At 37.7% G+C, this 27,169-nt stretch overlaps 3 gene segments (V, D, J or C); 1 reads left to right on the top strand and 2 right to left on the bottom strand.

Annotated features, from left to right (window-relative positions):
• Nucleotides 1-27,169, bottom strand: part of LOC132125477 (Ig kappa chain V-III region PC 2485/PC 4039-like) — a 370,198-nt gene that overhangs the window by 159,198 nt on the left and 183,831 nt on the right.
• Nucleotides 21,956-22,538, top strand: LOC132125473 (immunoglobulin lambda constant 7-like). The segment is given in 1 exon segment: nucleotides 21,956-22,538. A coding segment is annotated over 1 exon segment (393 nt).
• Nucleotides 26,149-27,069, bottom strand: LOC132125144 (Ig kappa chain V region K16-167-like). The segment is given in 2 exon segments: nucleotides 26,149-26,872; nucleotides 26,971-27,069. Coding segments are annotated over 2 exon segments (372 nt in total).

Raw genomic sequence — 27,169 nt, 5'->3', positions numbered from 1 at the left:
CAATCTTTTTTTATTCGTAATGTGTTTTATTTTCACAGATGTTATCAAAGCTCTTCAAATTATAAACATGGTGATTGTTAATGCTGAATTTTCATTCTACAGCTTGCTTGCGTTGTAACGTGTACATGATAGGGGTGGCACGGTTCACAAAACCCACGGTTCGGTTCGTATCACGGTTTTAGGGTCACGGTTTTCGGTTCTGTACGGTTCTTGTCATTATTTTTCTTTTAACCTTTAACACACTCCAAAAATTTACTTCAGCATATTATATATATAGCTTAATTATCTAATTATTAATTTACTTATTTATTTTATAAATGGGGCGTGTTTGTAAAACGCAGCTTCTCATTTCCCATTTCGAAGTAATATAGTGAGTGAGCGGTTACCGTGAGGAAACTTTCAGTGGCCCAGGAGGTCCATCCATCTGTAGCGAGAGCTACGTGGGCTGTGCCGGACAGTTCTTTGTCAATTTCTCCTCGTGTCTCGTCATCATAGGCGTAATTTGCGAGGGGGACATTTCCCCACCATTTTTTGCCAGGGTCGATATTTAGCCCACCACTTTTGAAACATCTCGCGGCACGGATGTATGTACCAATACAAATAAATAAAGCATCTCCAGTTAACTAGCAAAGTATTATTTTTGTTCGTTTGTTAAATAAGAAGCAATCTAGTGCTGAAATGTGTTTTTTTTATCAAGTGATCAAAGTGAGTTATTAGAGTTAGAGTTATTTTAATTTATTCTGGTTCTTCCAAGCTTTATAATGGTAGTCAATGGGGGGCCAACTGAAACCAACAGAAGCACATCCATCCGTTATAAAAGTGCTCCACACGGCTCCAGGGGTTAATAAAGGCCTTCTGAAGTGAATCGATGGGATTTTATAATAAAAATATCAATTTTTAAGTAGAACTATCTTCTGACAGACTGCCTTGCGTATTAAATTTGAAAGCGTAACTGATGAAGTGTATGACGTAGCAGAAGCATTTTGAACTGCAAGAGGTGTTGTTGATTGTGAAAATCTGTAGATTAAATACATCATTACTGCAAAAAAATTAAAATAAAATTAAAATAAAGTACCTGATAGTGGAGTTTGTGCGAGAAGAGACAAGATCTATAGCAAAATGATGGCCTCTCACAGCGGTTCCATACAAAGATCAGTCGCCGATGGAGGTGCCACAGCCAATCAAGACTGGAGTTCTGCAGTTCTGAGTCAGGTAAGCAGAATAAAATACACTGTAAATAAACAGTATTAAAATAAAAAGTAAAATCACTAGTACATGACCTTCCATGGCTTAATTCTTCCATAAATTAAAGTATCATATTTTATATCATTAAATTATGTTTTTCAGGATTGGTTGTTGAATAAAATGTTATGCTAGTAACAATTAATAACTACTAGATATAATATAATAAATACAACTCCCGATTTGATACTATCACGATACTTGGGTGAAAATACAATATGCATTGTGATTTGACACATTTCATCCTCTGTTGGAACAAAAGTGGCTAACTTCTATCAACCTCATCTATAAGCACGGACAAAAATAAAACAATTTAATTTTCTACTAAGCAATACATTAAAATGTAGCAAAATTAATAAACACTAATCATGAGCATATTGGATTTTTATTATGTAGCTCAGAATAAATAAATAAATAAAATAAACAATGAATGTCACGTGACCTTAGGCTATATATAGACGACGACCATTGTAATTTGCATCAGATGACCGTTATTATTTACTCAGCATACTGTACCCTCAACATTTTTATGAATTTTTCCACATCAATAACTTGTAATTAGCAATTAACTGTATATATTTTGTATCTGTGCTTTCGTTATAGGCGTTTTTACTTCTGTTGTTTTATTCATTCATTATAAGCCGGCTTTAGTTTGTTTGTAGTTAGTTTGTCGTTAGTTCGTCGTCAGTTCGTCAAATTGTTGGTAAGTATGAATTAAGCAGCCTTTTGATATGTTGAAGTTTATTATAAAGAATTATTATACATTAATATAACACACAGACACAATAAACCACAAATATAAAAACTAAAAACAAATACCGGAAAAGATTAGGGTTCTTTTTTTTTCCTTTCCTCACAAAACAGCTGTGAGTGACGACACTTGGAGCGGGAAAAAAAAAAGCTGTTCTGATTGGTTTAGACCGGGGCGTCCAAACTCGGCCCTGGAAGGCCGCTGTCCCGTAGAGTTTAACGTTAGCTCCAACTCGCCTCAACACAGCTAGTAAAAAGCTTGATTAGGTTGTTAAGGTGTTTAATTGGGGTTGGAGCTTAATTCTTCAGGACAAAGGCTCAACAGGAGCAAAATTGGACGCCCCTGGTTAACGTTAGACGATGAGAAAAGTTAACGTACAAATGTGAAGCGCTGTTCTACTTAACACTGGTTTCCGAAACCTTAACGTCAGTGGACGTTATCGAGTGTACAATCAGTCCAATTTTGCACACTCAACGGCTGTCCGAAATAGCTTATTCATTTTCCTTCACTCCTCCAATTTAACTGTGTTAAGTGAGCCATACCGTACCATGCAGTGGAAAAGCGCCATTAGCGGCCCAATGTAGGGACGATGTGTGCACGAGGCGAGGGAGACAGCGGCCCGATAACAAAAGCGTGCACGAATTAAGTTAAACAAGCACTAAACATATATGATGGTCATTATGCAAGACACACTATTTGTTAACATGCATGTTAATATGTCGTGTTAAACACGATTACCTTCATGACGATGGCACACATCTACGCTCTCCGTCGACTCGTCTCGAACTCCTCTCCTCCTCCTGATCCGGAGCTGATCCGGAGGCGCGCGCGCGCGCACGCACAAACACGCAAACGAAAAAGTGACATCAGCATCGAACAGCCAATCGCATGCCCTGAAACAAGAGAATCGGAATTCACTTCTCGCGAGAGACTAATTCAATACTCTCATCTGAAGATTCGATTGAAGAATAAAATACATAAATGCATTTAGACAGCAAGAAGAAAATATCTTGCTATAACAAGAACATGTGTTTGTCTTATTTATACTCCACAATATAAACTAACTAAATACTCAATTTATTTAATAAAAAAATCTCTTAATAAAAAAACCTCTTAATTTTAAAATGCTATTTATTCCTGGGAGGCAAAGCTGAATGTTCAACATCATTACTCCAGTGTCACATGATTCTTTGGAAATCATTCTAATTTGATTAAATGCCCAATTAACATTTTTTTATTATCAAAGGATTATCACCATCATCACTGGAATAAATAACATTTTTAGATATTTACATACAATTATTTTAAATTGTAATATATATATATATATATATATATATTTGCAAAAGATACTTATTTCAGGGTTTCCGCGGGGTCTTAAAAAGTCTAAAATTCTGAACTTTAAATTTAAGGCCTTAAAAAGTCTTAAAATGGCCAGATTTTCATTCTAGGTCTTAAATTTAATTTAGTCAGGTCTTAAAAAGTATTTACCCTCGTTAATTTCCAGAAATGCTGGCCACAGAAAGTTATTATAAACTAGCAAAAAAAGTATCAATTTGTAGCCTACAAAGCGGAGCCCTAGAGCAGGGGTCTCCAACATGTGAAATATGAGGTTTATCTTTGTATAAAACCTTTTTTGTCAAAACTTTATTTGAACTTGTACATGTTAGTAGATTGCATGTTGCAAGACACTCTTTTAAAATCTGGCTATCATTTTTAATGGTATTTTAATGTTTAAGTAAACAAAAAGTGCATATTGATGCTAATCAATTTGTTATTTGCTGTTTTTGACATAAAACTTGTTGAATTGACTTCATTCTGTAGTATTACTTAGTACTTTTTGAACAGGATTCTGTGATAACCGTGATCATTTTGGTCACTTTAATCATCTCATCATTTCCTCAGTCTAGTTATGATCAACTATGATCAATAAAAAACAACAATAATTGTGTTTTTACAGTATAATATGCAAAAGTACAATTTTCTATTCAAAAAATATCTACCTCTCTCTCTCTCTCACACACATTAGATAATCCTAGATAGATAGAGAAAGATAGATACTCTAATGATACCGTTATCTAACTTGGATAATTCGTTGTGTACTGTAGGTCTTAAATTTCAATCTTTATGGTCTTAAAATGTCTTAAAAAAACCTTACTGAAACCTGCAGAAACCCTGTTATTTCAAAAGCTATATACATATCTTTCTTACCAGTCTTAAACTTTTGTGCCTGTGTAAACTTAATATGCAAAAGCCTCTAAGGGCCGTCTGACAATTTCTTATGAAAAGAGCATTTTTATAAGACATTTCTTTGGTTCAGTAATTTCACTTTAATGGAAAGGTAAATGTCCTGTTCATCTCCATTAAAAACATAGGAGCCTGCTAAAGAAACTCACATTCAGAAAATTTCAGACGGAGCTTAGAGGCTTTTGCATCTTAAGTCTTCATCCTTTCAGTGCAAGTGAGGATGTTTTGAAGTGTATGTACATCAGTTGTGTTAATGCAGTTTAGCTAGTCTAGTCTTGGTAGGCCAGTCAACAAACAACAAAAAAGGGTTTTTTTCTGTTAAGGTCTTAAAACTATGGCTTGCAATGAACCATCCTATTGGACACTGAGAAGAAGAGCAAAGGACAAGGTGGATCAACAACTGCAGACAATACAAACTACAGCTTGGGGAGAGGAGTTGGGCTGCATGCACAGTGACAATACCTGTCAATGTCTAACTGAGGATGAAGACACATTTATGGACTGTGTCTCTCATATTGATGAGAATGAAGGTGTCAATATGGCAAGTCTTCTTGACGACAGTGAATCAGACACGGAGTCCGAATCTGATCCAACTTCCCTGGAAGACGATTTGGCAACTTGGGCAGCTGAACAAAAAAATCACACACGTTGCATTGAATTCATTACTAGATATACTGCGTCAGCATAGTTTAAATCTGCCAAAAGACTCAAGGACATTGCTGGGAACAATGCGTTTGAACCCTGAAATACAAGACAAGGCTGGTGGCCAATATTACCATTTCGGATTGCTGAAGTCCATTACAGAGGTGCTACATCAGAACATCGACATTCTGAGCAGCATTGACATGCTGGAGCTTCAGGTCAACATTGATGGTTTGCCCCTCTTTAAGAGTTCAGCAACACAGTTCTGGCCCATTCTAGGAACACTGCAAAATATCAGACAAGAGGAACCAGTGACAATAGGCTTATTTTGTGGTACATGTAAACCTACCTCGCTAACTGAGTATCTTGAAGACTTCATCACTGAAGTAAATGAATTGGCCAATGGATTTGAATTTGAAGGAGTGAGGTTAACTTTACAACTGTCATCAATGGTTTGTGATGCACCTGCTCGTGCATTCCTGAAAAATGTTAAAGGTCACACAGGCTATCATGGATGCGAAAAATGCACAGAGGATGGCGTGTACCTGGAAAACAGGATGACATTTCCAAGAAGTGACTTGCCTAGAAGAACAAATGAGAGCTTCAGAAACAAAATCGATTCTGATCATCACCGTGGTATCTCACCCCTTGAAGAAACGTCCCTGGATATGGTCTCTGGCTTCCCCCTCGACTACATGCACCTTGTGTGCCTCGGAGTCATGAGACGGCTTCTCCACTTGTGGCTGAAGATGGGTCCTCTCACTTGTAGGCTGTCGGGTTTTCAAATAAACACATTATCAGAAAGGTTGGTGAATGCGCGAAGATATGTGCCCATGGAGTTTGCACGAAAACCAAGGGCACTGAGGGAAATTGATAGGTGGAAGGCAACAGAGTTCAGGCAGTTTTTACTGTATACCGGACCGGTCATGATGAAGGATCTCCTCACCACCGAGGTGTACAAAAACTTCATGCTGCTTTTTGTGGGAATCTTCATTCTGTGCAACAACAGTTTCATTGATGATTACTGTGATTACGCAAATGAAATGCTAGGTCTTTTTGTCACTCACTTTGGGCAACTGTACGGTCCACAGTTCTTATCGTATAATGCACACTCCCTCGTACATCTTGCAGATGATGCAAAAAAGCATGGCATTCTTGACAAATTCAGTGCTTTCAAATATGAGAATCACCTAAACAAACTCAAAAGACTTCTGAGGAAACCAACATGCCCTCTGAGTCAAATAATAAAAAGATTCTCAGAGATGCAAAGAAGCTGCAAAACACCTCAGAAAACCAGGCCACATCTGCTAAAAAAACAGCATGAGAATGGTCCTCTCCCTGCATCCTTTCATGAGGCGACACAATATAAAGAGTTGAGGACAAGCCCTTACAATCTTAAACTAGACCAGGCAAACAGTCACGTCTACATCGGCGGCAAAGCTTCTAAGCTCCAGAACATTATTTCATTCAAGGATGAAGTTTATGTTGCCTACAGTACCTTCAACAACCAGGAATCTTTCTTTGACTATCCTCTACCATCCTCTACACTCGGCATCCATTTCGTTGGCGACCTCTCAACAACCGTTGAGTTCTGCAAGTTTGAGGAGATAGAGAACAACATTTTTCTTGTCCCATATCAACATCATTTCGTTGCAATTCCTCTTTTACATACAAATTAATCCTTTGTCAGTGCTTTTTGTAACATAGTTTATGCATTTGAATTACATAGTTGAACATTTTATTGGAGTAATTAAATAATATGGGTTTCAGGCTTAAAAAAAAAAAAAATGTACCTAATAGTGGAGTTTGAGGGAGAAGTTACAACTGGACCAATTGCCAAGTCATGGTACGCAGACGGCTACTCCTGGTGGCCTCCATATAAAGACCTTGACAGAGTGTTGAAGAGCGTCAGAACCATGGAGGAACCACAGCCAGAGAAAGGGTGGACCCGTCACAGAACCAGAATCCTGCATGAGTCAGGTAAGAGTAAATTATACATGATCTTGCCCAGCATACCTGCATTTCATTGTTCAGAATCTTATTTCTACACTGTAAAATGTGATCTCACATAACTCTAATAAACAACATGTAAAAGCTGTATTTCATTTGTCAGCATCTTTTCAAAATGTGGCCAAAAATTGGAAGGCGGCCAGCTACACATCTGACATAAATTCAGAACCTGAAATTGCCAGAAAAAGGATTCCCAAGTAAGTAACGAAAGACAAAATAAATGGTTTAACACATGAAAATCAATAATTAAGGTATTTTTGATGAAATCTCTGAGCATTCTGACCATTCAGCATATTTACGTAGCTTTGTCTTTAACCAGTGAAGAGCATCCAATTGTACTTTTCCTTTGTTTTCCTAGAAAGAAAACATACTCTGATAACATCTCATCAGATGATGCGGCACCAGAACCACCACCCCTTAAAAAAAGAAAAACCGCAGACAAAGAGAGTGTTTCTCCAGCACCGAAACCTCCAGCACTTCCAAAACGCACCAAAAAAAAAGGTAATGGAAAATAACTAATTAATGCTATGAATAACAATACACTTTCCATGTCGACTCAACCAAAGGTCGAAAAAAATATATATCTACGATTCTGCAGAGGGTGTGTGGGGTGGGCTTAAAATTACGATTTTGACCTGAGATTTTGAGCCAAAACACATGGGGGTTAGAAAGATAGCAGCATCGTTATTTTATTTTTACAGAGAGATTGGTAGTCTATTAGTAAAATCTGTCGACGTCAGCAAAATGATGACAGTTCCAAAAAAAAATTCATCCATGACATTCAATATTATACTATTTTTTATTTTCTGAAATTTGGTTGATTTGATGATTGATGAAATAAGTAAGATTAAAAGTGCATAACACCCAGATTACAATAAACGAAACTTCCTTATTAATAGGTCCTGTTGTGCAACCTCAGGTTTTCCAGAGCAAAGCTGTAAACCCTTTAAGCAACTGTAAGTTTTTAATTTTTTTTTATCCAAATCTACAATGATTACTCAAAGCTAAAACTATGTCAGTGGTTCTTAATCCTGTTCCTTGGAACCCTCCACTCTGCACATTTTGTTTGCATCTCTTATCACTTCAGACTATTCAACTGTGGACTTCACAGGATTCCAGTTCGAAGGGAGCATATATTTTACATTCAAAGGGCATAAAAGTGCACGAGACATGCGCTTAAATTGTAGTTATTTATAGAGGTATATTACATCTCACTTCACACTTCTCTAATACATTTTGTCTGTGTGTGAAGACCCTGCAGAGGCGTTGTGAAAATCTGTGAATAAATGTTCCTAAGTGAAGTAAACTTCAACAGATTTCCTGTTAAGGAACAGGATTAAGAACCGCTGAACTATGTAATTGTTGAAACATGCAGCTGAACAAATATAGCTATCAAAATGAACATTGCTAATGACCCCCCCAACTGTCAACAGTATTTGTCAATCAGCAACAAAGGGAAACGGAAGAGCAACAGCAGACCTGGTGTGAGAGTCTCCCAAGCTTTCAAGGTAAATTATTAGTTGTATCTGGCTGTTGGGTATGCTCAAATGAAAATGCTTTTTTGAAGTTTGTAAGTTATGGGGTAATGCCCTGTCACAATTACACATATTACAAGTGCAACCTACCCACTCCACCTTTTGCAGCTCCAGTGCGTGTGTCTGAGGCAGACCATTACGGAGATGGCTGGAGTGTTGATCCACCTAACACACAAGGTACAATAGCATAATCAGGAATGAGTAAATCAGAAACACATTCACAGAATTTAAATGCAATATAAAACTAAATAACATCATATGTGTGTTCAATCCATAGAGCACACATTCTCTGTCCTGAGAACATCAGGGGACGACCAAGGAAGAACACGGAGTAAGATTACTGCACATAAATTCACTTGAGTAAATTTTACAATTTGACATCCCTCACCCAAATAGAGTCAGTTAACAGATCACAGTTCAAATTGCAATTGAAATGCACTTTACAGTAAAATAACTGCAAAATGATTTTTGGACAAATGTAGCCAGACTCAAGGCACTGGGATGACTCAAAATTATCCACCCTTGTTAAGATAGATTCTGAAATGAATGTGTCCCGATGAGTGTGAGGCCTTAGAGTGTTAATTTGCAAATTTAACAAGTGAATCTTACCTACTCCACCTTTCTCAGCTCCAGTGGGCGTCTCTCAGGCAGAGCATCATGGAGCCGGCTGGGGTGTTGATCCACCTAACACACAAGGTAAAAGAGCATTTATTACAGTAAGTAGGAGGAAACAAGACAGGCTTGTAAAAAACTGGTAGGGACTACACAAGCTTCCTCCAGGGTTAGTGACATCACTAACCCTAAAAATTACATAAACCCTGACCCCGGGAACACACAGTCCATGTTAAGAATTGTTGTTGTTGTAGAGCACATTTGTGAGTCTGCTCAAGCTGTCGGATCCGTCTTTTCACATGCAATACAGTATTAACACAAATGCAATAGCATGTCACTCTGTAGGCATCTTAAAACAGTTCCCACACAACCGATTTATAGATTATCATGACAGAATATGCTAATTGAAGATAGTTAACTTCACATCAGCAACATAAATTCATCAACTGACCATTCAGAAAGGTCCTTTTGCGCTACATGTTGTCACTTCTTTTTGAATCTCTCCATCTTTGTCCAACTCCAGTGTTTTATTATTTTCTGATATTTCAATTAACTACACATTTACATATTTTAGTGTGTGTTAACTTGTGTTTGAAACAAGCCAATCTTACCTACTCCACCTTTCTCAGCTCCAGTGGGCGTCTCTCAGGCAGAGCATCATGGAGCCAGCTGGGGTGTTGATCCACCTAACACACAAGGTAAAAGAGCATTACTTACAATAGAAAAGGGAGAAAAAAACAAATCTTATTCACAGCACTTCAACAAAATCTAAAACTGTATATTTCATGATCTTTTCCACTCCATAGAGCACACATTCTCTGTCCTGAGACCCTCAGGTGATTGTGACCACCAAGGAAGATCACAGAGTAAGATAAGAAATAATGAAAATAAATAAAAACAACAAATAACTGACAGTGTCCTTACCAGACACAGGCTGCGTTTACACTTGGCATTAACATGCTTTCACAGTGATCCAATCAAGCAGATTGGATCATTAGCCAATCAGGACATGGCACATTTACATTTGTTCACATTAAGTGGCCACTGTATCTGGATAACCGATTGGATTTCTAAAGTGTTGACAATTTTTTATTGGCCATATGAGTGTAAAATTAATTTGAAGGAATATTAGACTGGTTCAAACTAAGCTTCTGTACTGTATATGTTTGATTTATGTTGTGTTTAGGATAAAACTTGTAATTAGGCTCTCTAAGTATATCAAATTTTGGATTTAGATTTATCGTCCAATATATCGTTATTGGCTTTCAGATATAAAGAATTAATGGTTATCGGTTTCGGACAAAATTTTCATATCAATGTATCCCTATTTTGGAGAGCAACTACTCCTAGTCACCCCTTGTCATTTCAAAGATTTGTTAATAGAGAGCATGTCAAGTAGAAACGCCTCATCCATTTTGTGATTTTGCACCCATTTTGGGAGATGCGTGCGCAGTCAGTAGTGAGGAGCCAGGCAAAAGTATAAACATTACACTTGTTTCAAACGGATTTGACAGAATCAAGTTACGAGACCAATGCTGCAGGGGGTGCCAGGAATAGTCACACTCACATTTGGAAATATTAGAGTCCTAACTGTACTCAAAAGAGCACTGATATACTGACTGGTGATTGTTGGTAATGCCAGTGTAATAATTAATAAATTAACCATACTGTTTTTATAAGAAGTGAACAAAAATCTGTTTTATGCTTTTCGGTTTTATATTTTAGTGTGTGTTAACTTGTGTTGGTAACAAGTGAATCTTACCTACTCCACCTTTCTCAGCTCCAGTGGGCGTCTCTCAGGCAGAGCATCATGGAGCCAGCTGGGGTGTTGATCCACCTAACACACAAGGTAAAAGAGCATTCATTAGGCATGAGGAAATCAACATTTAAAGACAATCTAATATATATATATATATACACACACACACACACACACATATAATTACATTATCTGTTCAATCAATAGTGCAAACCTTTTCTGTCCTGAGACCTTCAGGGAACCACCAAGGAAGAGAGGAGAGTATGTTTCCTACAAATTATATTTTTACATATATTGTGTTATGCTGTTATGAAAATCATCATCAGCATTTAAGTTTTTACTTACCAAAATCCAGTCTTGAGTATTGTACCATGCAAGTCATTTATCGATTTAAATGATCTTCTGTATTGCAGCAAGGGCAATTCTGGAAACACTAGAAAAAATGGACATGAAGATCAACCACCTGACTTCACTTGTCCAGTCTCTAGTGGGAAACAGACGCATTCTACCACAGATGCAGAATGACGAAGAGGATGACGTCTTTCCACTTGCATCTATTGAAGAGCTAGACCGGCTGGAACAAAGTTTAGTTGACAGAGGGTTTATGCAGAGAATGGTAAGAATCAACTGAATTTTCAACCTACAACTAATAATGAAATACTGTGCATGTTTACACGCTTGTCAAAAGTCTGAGATTATCAAGATTGTAAAAAAAATAATAATAATAATTAAAGAAGTTTCTTCTGCTCAGCAAGGCTACACTTTATTTCAGAAATGCAGTGAAAACAGTAACAGTTAAATATGATTAAACCTTCCCATTTTAATATATTGTCAATGTCAAATGTATTTTTTCTGATCAAAACTAAATTTTCAGCATCATTACTCCAGTCTTCAGTGTTATATTATATTCTAATATTCTGTTTTTCTGATTGGTTAACAGCAATTATTATTGGTGCTCAATTATTGATAATGGTTTTTATCAATGTTAAAATAATTTTTGCTGCTTCATATATTTGAAGAAACGGTTATCCTGTTTTTAGGATTATTTGATGAACAGTTCATTATTTAATGAACAGAAAGTTCAAATGAAAGTTCAAATGAACAATTTATTTGAAATGTGAATCTTCTGAAATGTGTTTGTCATTTTTTAACATTGCTGATTAAAATGGTTACTTACCTAAACTTTTGAATGGTAGTTCATCACAGTTTCCACAAAACTATGAAGCAGCACAACTGTTTTCAATATTGATAATAATCAGAAAGGTTTATTGAGCAGCAAATCAGCATAATGATTTCTGAAGGATCAAGTGCTGCTGAAAATTCAGCTTTGCAAAGCAGGAATTGCTTTTCAAAATAGAAAACAGTTCTTATAGTCAATGAACAGACTTTCAAAAACATTACAAAATAAGAATTATTCCAAACTTTTGACGGATACTAAGAAAAGTACAGAAGAGGTACATCTATATGCTCAAATATTACTTAAAATTTACCTGTTGAAGGTGAGGAGATTATCCATCAGTGGCGGGCCAACAATGAAGAAGACCGTGTGGAGAATCTGCTTCAAGGTCTTCACCACGAACGTCGCCAGGGAACTGAACTGGTGCGGGAGAGGAGACAAGCGGGGAATAAAGGCATCGAACGTCGGCTCACTCTTAATAGGCAAGTTCAAATGTTGTACAGATATGCATTAGATTTGATGGCGGGAAGTTAGCCAGTCAGGTACGTTAAGTACTTGCTAACATGTTCATATGAGGTAATAATCAAACATGTGGTAATACCAACAGCAACGTGTCGTTTTCAAAAATAGTTAGCAATTATAATAGTTTGTTAAGAACTTAAAATGAGGTTTAAACGTTCAGTTAAATAAGTATTGACCAACCACAGAAACGTGCACGAAACAACGTGCTCACTACCTAACAGGTGATTTTCAATTTAACATTAGGCCTACGTAATTTCAAAGTTATTACATAACCGATCACAAACGCAATTACCGGTAGTATAAAAAATATTTGATTTATTTGATATATTTGATATTTGATTTATAAGCCAATCTTTCCTTACAATTTGATTTATAAGCCAATCTTTCCTTACGCATTCTCCACGCAGCTTCAGTAGTTTTACGTAAACTCACTCAGGAAGAGCTTGACGCATGAACTCTCTGCACGTTTGATATCTTTTGACCAATATACTCGGATAAAAAAAAAATTAAAGTGTCTTTTTTCTTTTTTTTTATGCAGCTTCAGCCATGAGGAATCCCGTCCTGTTGTCACCAACGGAAGCAGAGGCAGAGAAATACATCAAAGATTTCCTACGCTTGGCCCCAGGGAGGGTGTAATTTATGTTATTAGTGTATTGTAGGAATATAGAGTGTTTTGTTTTGTTTTATTTGAATAGCCTATGATAATATAGCGTTCTGTTAATGTGGCCTTTTATAATTAATTAAAAATGAATATAAATGATTAATTATAAATATATTGCCTATAATGTATTTCTAAAAACGACAGCAAATGCGTGTTTTATTCTAGGTTCAAGAAAGCGTGGTTACTTCACCTGCACAACAACTTCTATAACTAGCTGATTATTATATCTAACCCAATCAACATAACGTAATTTTAAAGATATAACCGATCACAAACGTCACACAATTAGTATTCAAAATATATTTGTTTTATACCTCAAGCACATATGTTTCCTCACAACTCGTCAACACGTCTTCTCCACGCACTCAGCATTGCAGCATCAGCAGCACGTGGCTTAATGTAGACTAGACTCACGCAGGAAGAGTATGTCCAAAGCCAGGTAAAAGTAGGCTACATATTTACCTTTGCAAGTAATTTTTAGAAGAAGCAGTCGAGCAACAGAAAAGAACAGCAGATTGTAAGTGTTATGTTTTCTCATTAGATTTTAGCGCGGTTTGCCGTTGCTATAAAACATTGTTTTGTTTGCTGTGTTTAACGTGGTACACGCCTGCTGAAGTTGCGTTAGTTCTCGTACAGCGTGACAAGCGGCTGCATTTTATGGGAATTAATTTTGTTAATGGAAGGAATTATATATTAAAACGATGTCTGGGCTACATAAATCAGATGTCTTGGAGATGTATGAACATCTGCTGAACATCTTTAAAAGAGCGGATTGCCGACGTTCTAAATTATTTACGTCTTATTTACATAGCCTAGACGTCGTTCTAACAGCTGGCAATGATGTCTCGGCGACGTAAACCATATAAGCACACGCCCTAATATAAACGTCTTCCAGATGAAAACGACGACGTCACACAGATGTCTGCGCGACGTGCTATCTGGGTCGCGTCAATTGATTAATATGCGGGAGGGAGTCCTCTCTGTCTCTCTCGCGCGCGCTCTCTCTCCCTCTGTCTCTCTCGCGCGCGCGCTCTCTCTCTCTCTCTGTCTCTCTCGCGCACGCTCTCTGTCTCTCTCGCGCGCTCTCTGTCTCTCTCTGTCTCTCTCGCGCGCGCGCTCTCTCTGTCTCTCTCGCGCACGCTCTCTGTCTCTCTCGCGCGCTCTCTGTCTCTCTCGCGCGCTCTCTGTCTCTCTCTGTCTCTCTCGCGCGCGCTCTCTGTCTCTCTCTCTCTCTCTCTCTCACGTGGTGCATGTTGGGGGTTTTGTGGGTGAGAGTGGTGTTGGGTGAGACCTGAGCTGTGTTTTTTTTTTTTCACATAGTCTTAATTACGGGGATTTTGTTTTCTTTTATTTTCTGCATGGTTTAAAATTAGTTTTTTTGACTTAGTTTTTGAGGGTATTGCGCAGGGAGAGATGGCGTCTCATGAGGAGATGCCGTCTTTGTCCTTGCGCAATGGCTTTAGGTGTGTACCCGAGGATGGCGTCACAGTGGAAGACGTGCTTATTTCGGCTGGTGGGGAAGTAGGACACGAGAATATAGTGTCCGCTTCTCGTATGAATAAAGCTGTAGTAGTGTTTTTGAAAGAACAAAACTTTGTCAATCGTTTAATCGAGAATGGTCTCGTTATAAATGAAAACTTTGTTCAGGTTACTCCGCTATACGCTCCGACAGTTAAAGTTACGGTATCGAATGTTCCACCTTTCATTCCGGATGAAGCGTTGGAACGGGAATTAGTACGTTTTGGCAAATTTGCCAGTGGCTTTAAAACAATCACGTTAGGTTGTAAACACCCGTCTCTGAAACACGTTACATCTTTTAGAAGACAGGTGTTTATGTTTTTAGACTCCCCCGAAAACACGCTGGATGTTTCATTCCGAGTACGATATGAAGCCAAAACGTATATGGTGTACGCAAGCACTGGTAGCTTAAGGTGCTTTGATTGCGGCGATTTAGGGCATAAAAAGTTCGCATGCCCTCACAGAGAGCGCGCACCAGAGGATAGGCAAAGGCCCACTGTCTCAGGAGAGGGAGATGCGGTGGAGCAGGAGCGCGCTGCTCAAGAGGAACACGCAGGTCCAGCGGAGGTGAGCGTTTCTGGTGCGGCGCCGTCCGCTATTGAAGTACATGATAATGCTGTGACTAATACTAATGTGTATGAACGTCAACAAAATGAAAATACTGTTCAAAATATCAATGCTGATGAGCAGCAAGATGATGGTGTGGAAATTGCAGGTCCAAGCAGGTGTGAGTCTGTTGGGTCGGCTGTAAGAAAGAGAGAGTTGTGTTTGAGTAAGGATGGTAGTGCAGTAGATGATGATGCATCTGACGAAAATGTTTCTCTTCTTGATTACGAATGTGACTCCCAAGGAGGGTCTGTATGTGGACTTGAGGGCGATTCTCAAGATATGTCCATTAAAGATCCCTCTTTGTATACATTAGATGAAATCAATGGGTTTCTTGATGAGACATTTGGAAAACAAGTCAACATTGAAGAATTTTTTCCTGATGTTGGAAAATTTGAGAGGTCAGTGGCAGTTCTTCTAAAGACTGTAAATCTTGATCAGCTGAGTGAAAAGAAACGCTTTCGGTTAAAAAAACATGTTACAGTTATTAGAAAATGTAGAATGGTGGATAAAAAGAAGAGGCTAAAGGCATTTTTATAAACGATTAGCCATGCATCACGCGGTGTTCTTCTCTTTATTTCTTCTGGTTTCTTCTGCCGTTGTCTTTTTTCTCTCCTCCCTAAACTTATACATGGATCTTTTGAGGGTGGGTTCATTAAATATTAATGGAGGGAGGGATAGTCATAAACGAGGTTTGGTGTCTGAAATCATGAAAAATAAAAAGTTACATGTCATCTTACTGCAAGAAACACATAGTGATATGGATAACGAAATAGAGTGGGGAATGTGGTGGAAAGGTCAACATGTACTTAGCCATGGTACAAATCTGAGCGCTGGAGTTGCTCTTCTTTTTTCTCCAGATATAAAAGTTAGCATTGAAAAAACAGAGGAATTTGTAAAAGGTCGCTTGGTTCTTGTCAAAACTATTATTGAAGGGATGACAATTTATTTTATAAATGTTTATGCACCAAATGTTGGAAATGAGCGATTACAGTTGTTTAGAATGCTAAGCAATGTCGTAAAACAGGATTTTAGTGATGGAGACATCATCATTGGTGGGGATTGGAATTGTACAGAATGTTTTAATGTTGACCGTAATAATGAAGAGCCTCACATGCTTTCATCCAACTATTTGTCAAGATTGGTGAAAGAGGCTGAACTTTTAGATATGTGGAGAATCAAGCATCCGGTAGATAAACAATATACATGGGTTAAAATTTCTGACAACAGAGTAAGTGCTGCTCGCTTAGATAGAATTTATGTTTCAAAAAATATAAATAACAGAATTATTGATTGTTTCATTACTCCGGTAGGTTTTTCTGATCACCATCTGGTATATATTTCAGTAAACATGGCACAATTTCCAAGAAAATCTTCTTATTGGCATTTTAATGCTAAACTGTTACAGGATGCTTTATTTTCTGAACATTTTGTGTTTTTTTGGAATCATTGGAAGGGGAAGAAAAATGATTTTGAAGATTTAAAACAATGGTGGGAGGTTGGAAAAACTCAAATAAAACTATCCTGTCAACAGTACACTGCATATTGTACGACTACTCAACGAGAAACAGTTCAAGCTCTGGAAAGAGATATAGAGTCTATAGAGACAGAAATGATAAGAAGACATGACCCAGCTTTTATTAACAACTTAAAACAGAAAAAGGAAAAGCTAAGTTTTCATTTGAATGAGAGGGTGAAAGCAGCTTTGGTGAGGTCACGCTTTACATCAGTTACTGAGATGGATGCCCCAAGTGCCTATTTTTTTAATTTAGAGCGTTCAGTGGCACAGTCTAAGCAGATGACATGTTTACGTCTTCCAGATGGGAAGATTACAAATGACATTATAGAAATGCGTCGTCATGCTGTTGGTTTTTATTCTTCTTTATACAAAGCTGATCTTTGTAACTCTAGTTGTGAAGCGCAACTTTTTCATGAACTTCCTCAAATAGACTCTGTTTCTAAGACTGCTTTGGACACACAAATTACTTTTCAAGAACTCACTATTGCTGTTGGACAGTTGAAATCCGGACGCTCTCCTGGAATTGATGGGTTGACTTCTGAATTTTATAAACATTTTTGGGAGTATATTGGAATGGACCTTTATGAAGTTTTCTGTGCAAGTTATAAAGATGGCACTTTACCTGCTACATGTCAATGAGCTGTGTTGTCCCTGTTACCTAAAAAGGGAGACTTGACTCTGTTAAAGAACTGGAGACCTGTTGCTTTATTAACAACAGAGTATAAAATCTTGTCTAAATGTCTGTCCAATAGGCTTAAGAAGTTTTTACATTTGATAATTCACCAAGACCAAACCTACTGCATTCCGAAAAGATCTATAATGGATAATCTTTTTTTAGTGAGGGATACTTTGGATATCTGTAAAATGTTTAATGCAGAGGTTGGATTGATTGCTTTAGACCAAGAAAAGGCGTTTGATCGCGTTGATCATAACTATCTTTTTAATCTACTTGCTGCATTCGGGTTTGGTCAGGATTTTATCAAATGGATACGTTTGTTGTACACTGGAGCTTCTTGTATGGTCAAGGTGGGGGGTGGCCTAAGTCGGCCTATTGTGGTTTCAAGGGGAATCAGACAAGGTTGTCCCCTATCAGGACAATTGTATAGTATTGCTATTGAGCCTTTACTTTCCAATATAAGAAAAACTCTAAATGGTTTATCAATACCTACAATGCCTCAACATTTAAGAACTACAATTACTGCTTACGCTGATGATGTTACAGTGTTTGTCAATGACAATAATGACATAAAAGCTTTGTCTAGAGCACTTGAGCTGTATGAAGGGGCATCATCAGCTAAAGTAAACTGGGAGAAGACTGAGGCTTTCTGGTCAGGTCAAAGGAATTTAGAAAATCTCCCACAACTACCAGGTAGTTTAAACTGGAATAGAAAAGGGCTGAAATTACTTGGTGTGTCTTTGGGATCAGAAGAGTTTCAGAAGAAAAACTGGGAGGGAGTTTTGGAGAGAGTGTGCACCCGATTGTCTAGATGGACCTGGTTGCTACCCCAGCTATCCTATAGGGGGAGAGTTCTAGTTGCCAATAATTTGGTCGCTTCTGCGCTGTGGCATAAATTTATTGTGTTGCAGCCTCCCGTTGGACTAGTTCAAGATATTCAAAGGATGCTGGTGAATTTTCTTTGGTCAGGACAGCATTGGGTCCGATCAGCTGTACTTTTTTTGCCAGTGCATGAAGGGGGGCAAGGTCTTGTGGACATCAGATCAAGACTCATGGCCTTTCGTCTGCAAGCTGCTCAGAGACTGCTGTATTATGGTGACATTGCTTGGTCCAACACTGCAGTTGCACTCTTGAGGAAAGCAGGCAACATGGGACTTGATAAACATCTCTTCTTATTGAACTTGAATGAATCAACTCTTACAGATTTGACTCCCTTCTACAGATCTGTGATGGAAGCATGGGATGTTTTTTCTGTCTCAAGACCTGCTGGAATACATGCAGGTTTTTGGCTGATGGAAGAGCCATTGTTCCAGAACCCCTTTTTACCTTCTAGACACCTGAGCTCTGCCAATTTGTCATCACGGCTGATAGCTGTTGGATGTGTAAAACTTGGACACATCTTGAGCATCAGTTCGGAGATCTTGAGTGAGAGAACTGGGATAAAATCTGTTCGATTTTTGAAACAAGTTACTGATGAAGTACTTGGAGAACTGAACTATGATCAGATACTTTTTATCAACAACTCTAATCATTTCAAAGAGTGGATGGCTGGATGTGACTATGATTTTCCATCCTTGATGATAGCTGCTAACGTGGGGGGATGGCATGAGGAGGAAAATCTCATATTGTCTTTCAAAACTCCTCAGCTGGATACTTTTGAGTCTGTTGGGAAAAAAGCTCTGTATGTGACTTGTGTGAAAGTGACCAATACACATCTTCTCTCCGGAGTAAAGTCATCTAAATGGACTGATTTTTTTGGAGTAGATATCTCCCCCAAAGGTTGCTGGCGGTCACTGTATAAACGCCCCATTGATAAACGGACTGGTGATTTACAATGGAGGATTGTACACAGTGCAATAGCTACGAACAGACATGTGGTGCACCTCAATCCAAATGTAGAGGTGGGTTGTTTATTTTGTTCTGAAAACGAAACTATTTTTCACCTCTTTGTGCAATGTGTACGGTTGGGTAATTTATTCTCCTTTTTATCTCAATGGGTATCATCTTTAGGTGAAGATTTATCTCCTCAATTGTTTATTTTTGGGCCAAAGTATTTCGCTAGTCGTAAACATGTTTTGGTTTTACTAAATTTTGTGTTTGGAACTGCCAAACTCACTATTTGGAAAACAAGGAAAAATAAGATGCTTGGCAAAGATACTTTAGATCCTTTGATGATGTTCAAGGGTTTGGTAGCATCAAGGCTTAGGATAGAATATGCGTACTATAAATTAGTTGGGTGCTTACCAGTGTTTGTGAATACTTGGGCCATAAATGGAGTGTTATGTACAGTTAAGGAAAATGATGATTTAATGTTGACTTTTTAAGTCATTTTGTTGTTGTTTTTATTTTTATTTTTATTTATTTTATTTTTTTGTGTGTTTTTCGTAATTTGAGATTTTGTAATGCAGATTGTTAGTGGTAACACAGACTGGTTTTACCTATGTTGTAAATAAAGGTGATTTCAATCTCTCTCTCTCTCTCGCGCGCGCTCTCTGTCTCTCTCTGTTTCTCTCGCGCACGCTCTCTCTCTCTGTGTCTCTCTCGCGCTCTCTCTCTCTCTCTGTGTCTCTCTCGCGCTCTCTCTCTCTCTCTGTGTCTCTCTCGCGCTCTCTCTCTCTCTCTGCCCTGTTAAACTTGCATGTGTTTTTCAGTCCTGTCAATTATAAACTTTCACTCTATGATGGTTAAGCTGTGCAATTAATCTGCGAATCACACTGTCAAGGGCCGGGGAGCAGCTGGCCCGTACAGTTAATGAATAACAGATCAACTAAGACAGCCTACATCGCACATCCTGCGATGTGACTATCGTGGATTCGTACATCGCGATATCGATGCTTAAACGACACATCGTGCAGCCCTAGTGCTCTGCGCATTCTATGATGCTAGTTTGAACACTATGTGCAGAGCGTCATTGTCCGAAGATGGTCCTTGAGAGGGCTTCGCCGCTTTCATGCAGTGGACTGTGTTGAGAAATAGATCACCTTTCACCATCTGTCCCGAGGCTGATCTTACCTGATCCACTTCTGACCCAGAGCCCAACCCACCACCTCCCCACTGCTTGGAGCATCAAACCGAGACCACCACTGACGGAGGCCCAGATCCCCCTGCAACCAACGAGCCATCGCCAAAGAGAGTGACGCAGCTAAGGTTCGCTGCGGAGCCAGAGCCCGATTAAACCTTTTTTATGTGAAGTTTTGTTGTTCTTGTGCTCCAATTAGAGCCTGGGATTCACAACAGCCATTACAGTATATATTTACAGTATATATTTACAGTATATACTCTATGAACAATTGTATCTTGATTCTTTTGTCTGAAGATGCAGGTTATTTTGTGAATTAATATGATTGAGTTGCATACATGAAGAACAGAAGTATCTTTATGAGAAACTCCACAACATCCTCATGATAAAAGAGGTCAAAGGTCACCTCAGACGTCACAGTTCATGAATTACTGTATATTTCTTTAGAAAGTTCAAAATCAGCACACAGCTAGACATAGGGGTTTAAAGTCAAAGTGAATCATGTCTATTATAAATGAGATGAATAAACTCTTTAACTGATTATGAAAATAACTAAATTATTTTTCAGTTAATAACAAACATTTAGAAATTTTTTTGTCTTTGCTCTTACTTTTTGAAGAGCATTTTTGTAGAAGTGTAGAAGTGTTGAAGTGTTTGTCTCTCTGCTGGAGTGTGTGTTCACTCGAGTGGAATAGAGGTTTTTGTACGAGTGTTTCATTAGATTGTATCACTGTGGTGGACTTTCGGTGGAGGAACTAAACTGGTGCTCGGTAAGTTTGTCTCTTTTAACTATCTTGGTTAAAAAAGTATTGAAATGTATAGATTTTAACATTTTATTTTATCATCACATTTAGAGTTTCAAAAGAACTGAATTAAACTCTCAGGAAACAAATATTGTCCAAAACACATTTCCATGATTTGTCTCACTTTGAGTTTTATCAGTTCATTTTATTTAATATTTATTTCCATTAATGTTTACACTTCATATAAAGTTCATATTTTATTATAGATATTATGCATGGAAAAACATCAAAATGTAAATAGTTACTTTTTGTAGTTCAGTCAATGATTTTGAATCTCTTTTGTTCATACCATGCTTCAAAAACTTACAAAATACTAAATATGTGAATGTTTAGAAAAGTTGATTCAATTGTTTTTATTATTATTATTATTATTATTATTAAATAATTTGCATTTGGTGTGAGATATAGTAATAAAATATCAGCTTGAAACTTTTAGATTTTGAAAAGTGTAAAAAAATATTTAATAGTGTAAGAACAGTTCAAGTTCAAGTAAGACAATGTAAGAACTTTATGGTGAGATTTGAGACTATACTGGAATTAAAGCGTTCAGTGTCTTTGTACAGTGTCAGCATTCATGTACATCGTTTCATTTTATGAGGTTTCATTTAAATGCATGTAGTGATTATATATAGTTTGTATATTGTGTATTAATCAGCTGTAGTGATGTTGAATAAGATGAATGATGAGATTGTAGTGATTTTGCCTGCACTCCTCATGTCTGCTGCTGAAAGTCCTGTTGAAATGCTGTGAATGCTGCAGGGCAGAAGAGTGCTGGAGCTGCAGTGTGTTTTCTCTGTGTTTGTGAATGTGTTGTGTTTGTCTCCTGCAGCTGGTCCCACAGTGAAGCCCTCAGTGTCTCTGCTGCCGCCCTCTTCTCTGCAGATCTCTGGAGACTCAGCCGCACTGCTCTGCCTGCTCAGCTCTTACTCTCCACAGGGGGCGCTGGTGAGCTGGACACTGGACGGCTCAGAGGTCACCGAGGGGGTTGTGACCAGTGCAGAGAGCGAGCAGGACGGCCGCTACAGCCGCAGTAGTGTCCTGACCCTCAGCAAAGCACGCTGGGAAGCGGGAGAGCAGTACGTCTGCAGAGTAACACATGATGGAGCTCCTCATGAGGCCTCGTTCCACAAGAGTCGCTGTTAGTCGCTCGCAGTGCTGATGTTTCTCCAGTGAGCGCTGCTCTCTCCTGAAGATGAGCGTATCTGAGTGTCCTGTGTCAGGCAGGATTCACATGAGTCTAGTGCTGCAGCTGTAGTCATTTACCACTCAATACTGAAAGAGAGCTCTAGTGTCAAAGCACTGGCTGATCTTTCAATCTGCTGTGTTTGCTGCAACATTCAATAAAGCTTCTCAACAAACTCCATTTGTGTCTGACAACATCATTCAACTAACAGATGAAGATGCATGTAGTGTTTGTCCAGGTGTTTTTCAGAAGCTCGATCAGTAGCAGTAAATCTAGTCAAATAAAGCTCTTGGGGTTTGAACATGGTCTCTGGAGACAGAGCTGCTCTATTCTGAGAGGATCACAATCACTCCACCCTGACAATGCAAATGAGATTTTCAGCTCACACTCCCAGAGTCACTGTTTGATTGGTTACATGATCTGGACTGAAACACACCAGTTTCACTTCTGCTGTAGTCCTGCAGCACACAGACAAACTCATTATTACATTTCAGGTTTTTTATTTTTTATTTTTTTTAATTCCTAACATCCTTTTTCCAATCTGTAGTCACATTTTCAAAACACTATACACATTTAGCACAACATCAGTCTGTGGTGACCATATCTTTAGCACAATTCATGTTGTTTTCACACAATATTCAGTTAATTAACACATTTCTAAAATGCTTACGTTTTCTTTTCACATAAGCTGTACCTTATACCAAAATCATAGATCTTTCTTATCTTTTTTTTTTTACAAATGCTTAAACACAGCATGACAGAAATGAAAACCTAATGTTACAAACTTTAAATATAGTGTAAAGCCTCTACTTCTGCAACAACATCAACTCAAAAGTATTGGAAAATATCTCTTTATAAAATATTGTAACAACTGATAAGCAATTTTAAGTAACAGATCACTAAAATATTTAAAAATAGCTGATTCTAGTCTCAGTTGGAAGAATAGTCAGGTGTTGATGGTCGTTACATTACATCAATATAGAGTAAAAAAGACCTCTTTGAACGGGTTTTGTAGATGCAGAACAACACAGAATCAGACAGAGAAAAATGATGCCTGTGTTTCTTGTTTTTGGACTGCTTTCCCCGTTATTGACCTCTAGCCTGTTTTGGATTTTGATTTTGGATTACCCCATTAAACACACTGCATTTGGATCTCGCGTTTCCTGTGATCAATCGTTACACTATTTAACATGCACTGTGACATTTAGTCCTTTTTAACTTATAAACTCCTTGAGATTTTAAAGTTAGTTTAATAGTATTTAAATTCAAGTTTAAAAATAGGTTTTAACTGCTTAAATTATTTCTATGAATTAGTAATATGTTATCATGTTTATTCTTGAAGAAAATAATTGTTTATTCTTTAAGAAAATAAGGGACGATCCAAATATTTGTTTTGCTTTACCTGTTTATGTAGGCTACAATTATTCAAAAATAAATAAATAAAAATAAAATGTCATTAAAAATACCATCGGCCTGAATAAATTTGACCATTATAGAATTGTGACTTTAAAGGTGAAAATACTGTGAAATTACAAATGGCATTGAATTTAAGAGCATAACGACTAAAGGTTTATGAAATGTTAGCCAATAAAGCATTTTTTTAAACATAAAGTTGTGAACTAAAATATAATTTCAACCATACAGCATGTGAATAAATAAAATGCATACTTTTCATAACATTTTATTATTCATAAAATGCATAACGTTTCTGGTGTTTGCATTTGTACTTCAATATAATGAGCTCCAAGTTTAAGAATAGCCCTAGACTAGTTTCTCTCTCTCTCTCTCTATCTCTCTCTCTCTCTCTTTTACAGCATTAGCTCAATGAAATACGTCTTTCTTCAGGTAGAAGTAATGTTTTCCTGCTTGCTAAATGTTGGTCTCATGATCAATAAGATTTATTCGCCTCAATCTGATTTAGTAAAGTCAAACCGCAGATGGTGAAGCTGCGTCAGTGAGTGGAGTCACCACTTTTCACCGCTTTTTTGTCCAGGGCTGGTTTCTATCATTTTCATCACTTTTTTTTCTAACAAAGACATTTAAAAGTTTTTTGATTGTGATAAATGAGTGACAGGCTTCAACAAATTTAAATGGAGCAGACTTCACATGCTGTAAATTATGTTTTATTCAGAATTTAAATAGAAGTTCATGTTTGACAAGCAGCCACGTATAATACAGAGAAAGCCAACTGCTACAAAAAAATGATAATTTCAGAAGCACATGATTCTGCAGCCGATCTGGTCCAACCCATTGACTGTATAAAAACATGGACGTAGTGTCCGTAACTAAAAGCGTCCGAAAAGCGTTTTTTAAGCCAAATATGGGCAGAGGAGGCCGTATAACCAAGCATCACTTCGGGATAATTGAAAATGGCCAAAAAGGCGGGAGCTGGTTGCTGAAACCACGCCCACTTAGCTTGATAGCGGTGACAGCAGCGGCAATCCACCTGTCACTCAAGTTGCTAACTCAAGTTAATATAATTTAAATGGATGAGTTATAAAAAATTCAGCCCCCTCACAGTTGTCATGGAGGGAACTAGCTATAGACGAAAATCATTTTTTGTACCAGGCTGTAAACATGTTTTTTTTTCTGCTGTTAAGCTGGTCATTTTAATTGGGCGTCTATGGGATTGACTCCCTTTTGGAGCCAGACTCTAGCAGCCAGTCGATGAATTACAGTTTTAGAAACTTCTGTGTTGTTTCAAGAGAGGGAGCAGAAAGTTGCTACTTGGTCCAAACACAGGATTTAGGTAAGGAAACGGTTATTATTTCTATTGGCTGCCACTCTAAATCAAGCTCACCTGCTTGCTTTTCTGTTTAGTACAGACCAAAAGTTTGGACACACCTTCTCATTCAAAGAGTTTTCTTTATTTTCATGACTATGAAAATTGTAGAGTCACACTGAAGGCATCAAGGGCTATTTGACCAAGAAGGAGAGTGATGGGGTGCTGCGCCAGATGACCTGGCCTCCACAGTCACCGGACCTGAACCCAATCCAGATGGTTTAGGGGTGAGCTGGACCGCAGACAGAAGGCAAAAGGGCCAACAAGTGCTAAGCATCTCTCGGGGAACTCCTTCAAGACTGTTGGAAGACCATTTCAGGTGACTACCTCTTGAAGCTCATCAAGAGAATGCCAAGAGTGTGTAAAGCAGTAATCGAAGCAAAAGGTGGCTACTTTGAAGAACCTAGAATATGACATATTTTCAGTTGTTTCACACTTTTTTGTTATGTATATAATTCCATATATAATTCCACATGTGTTAATTCATAGTTTTGATGCCTTCAGTGTGAATCTACAATTTTCATAGTCATGAAAATAAAGAAAACTCTTTGAATGATAAGGTGTGTCCAAACTTTTGGTCTGTACTGTGTATATATATATATATATATATATATATATATATATATATATATATATACATATATATATACTTTATTAACAAGTAATTGTAACACTTTACAATAGGGTTTGACTAGTTGATGTAAGTTAAAATTAAATTAAATTAAATTAAATTTATGCATTTAGCAGACACTTTTATTCAAAGTAACTTAGTGCATTCAGGCTATCAATTTTTACCTATAAATAGGTAATTTAAGTTAATGTATTAAAGTCTATTATTATTGTAAAGTACTTCCTAAAGAATGTATTTTATGCATTCACTTTAAACCCCCCTCTGATTCGGCCCGCCTAAAAAACATAAAAGCCCCCCACATTTTATTCTTCTCAATCAATCCTCTTGAATGATTAATGTCATTATCCTGTTGAAATTTCCATTTAAGTTTCAGAAAACTGCTCAACCTTTGACTTTTCTGTCCAGAGCACATTGTTCCAGACATTTAGTCCTCAAGCAGACAAGACTAGAGCAGATGAATCTGATATTTAAATGTTAATGTAGGTAAATAAATACAGTTCATATTAATGTCCGTATGCCGTAATCTCTGGAAAATGTGTTACTTGAAGTCATTGTGTTGTTTGTGATCCTCTCATCAGCAGCTGCAGTGTCTCTCAGCTGTATCAGTGCAGTCACTGTGACTCTGACTGAAGGAGGTTTTTGTACGACTCTTTATCACTGTGTGAACACATAGCTACTAGGAATGTGTACACTCTGACAGTAATAATCTCCTGTATCTTCAGTCTGGACTCCACTGATGCTCAGAGTGAAATCACTGTCAGATCCACTGCCACTGAATCTAGAAGGAGTTCCAGTGTAACGGCTTGTTGCGTAATATATGAGGAGTTTAGGAGCTTCTCCAGGTTTCTGTAAGTACCAGTGTAAGTTACTACCACTATACACTCTACTGCTGGTTTTACAGTTTATTCTGACGTCTTGTCCTTGAGCTGCTGTTATTAATGATGGACTCTGAGTTACAGTGTACTGTCCTCTACACTCTGAAAGAAAGAACAAGAATAATATTTAGACAAATGTGACGATGTACATTTCAAATATTAAAGAATTAATAATAATTATCAAATTTCATCACACAAACCTTGAGCAAACAGTGTGAGAGTCCAGATGAGGATGATGATGTTGTTCATTGTTGTTGTTGTGTCTTGTGTGATGATGAAGATTGTGTTCTGTTCTGCTCTCAGTCATGAAGTGTTAAACTCACAGCTTTATAAACACTCTCAGAGCACTGAAGCATGTGCTGACGATGCAAAGAAGTGGGCAGGATTCACAACAGCTCG

This window comes from Carassius carassius, chromosome 43, assembly GCF_963082965.1.
Source record: "Carassius carassius chromosome 43, fCarCar2.1, whole genome shotgun sequence".
NCBI classification, from domain to species: Eukaryota; Metazoa; Chordata; class Actinopteri; order Cypriniformes; family Cyprinidae; genus Carassius; species Carassius carassius.
This window is presented reverse-complemented; position numbering and strand designations above follow the sequence as displayed.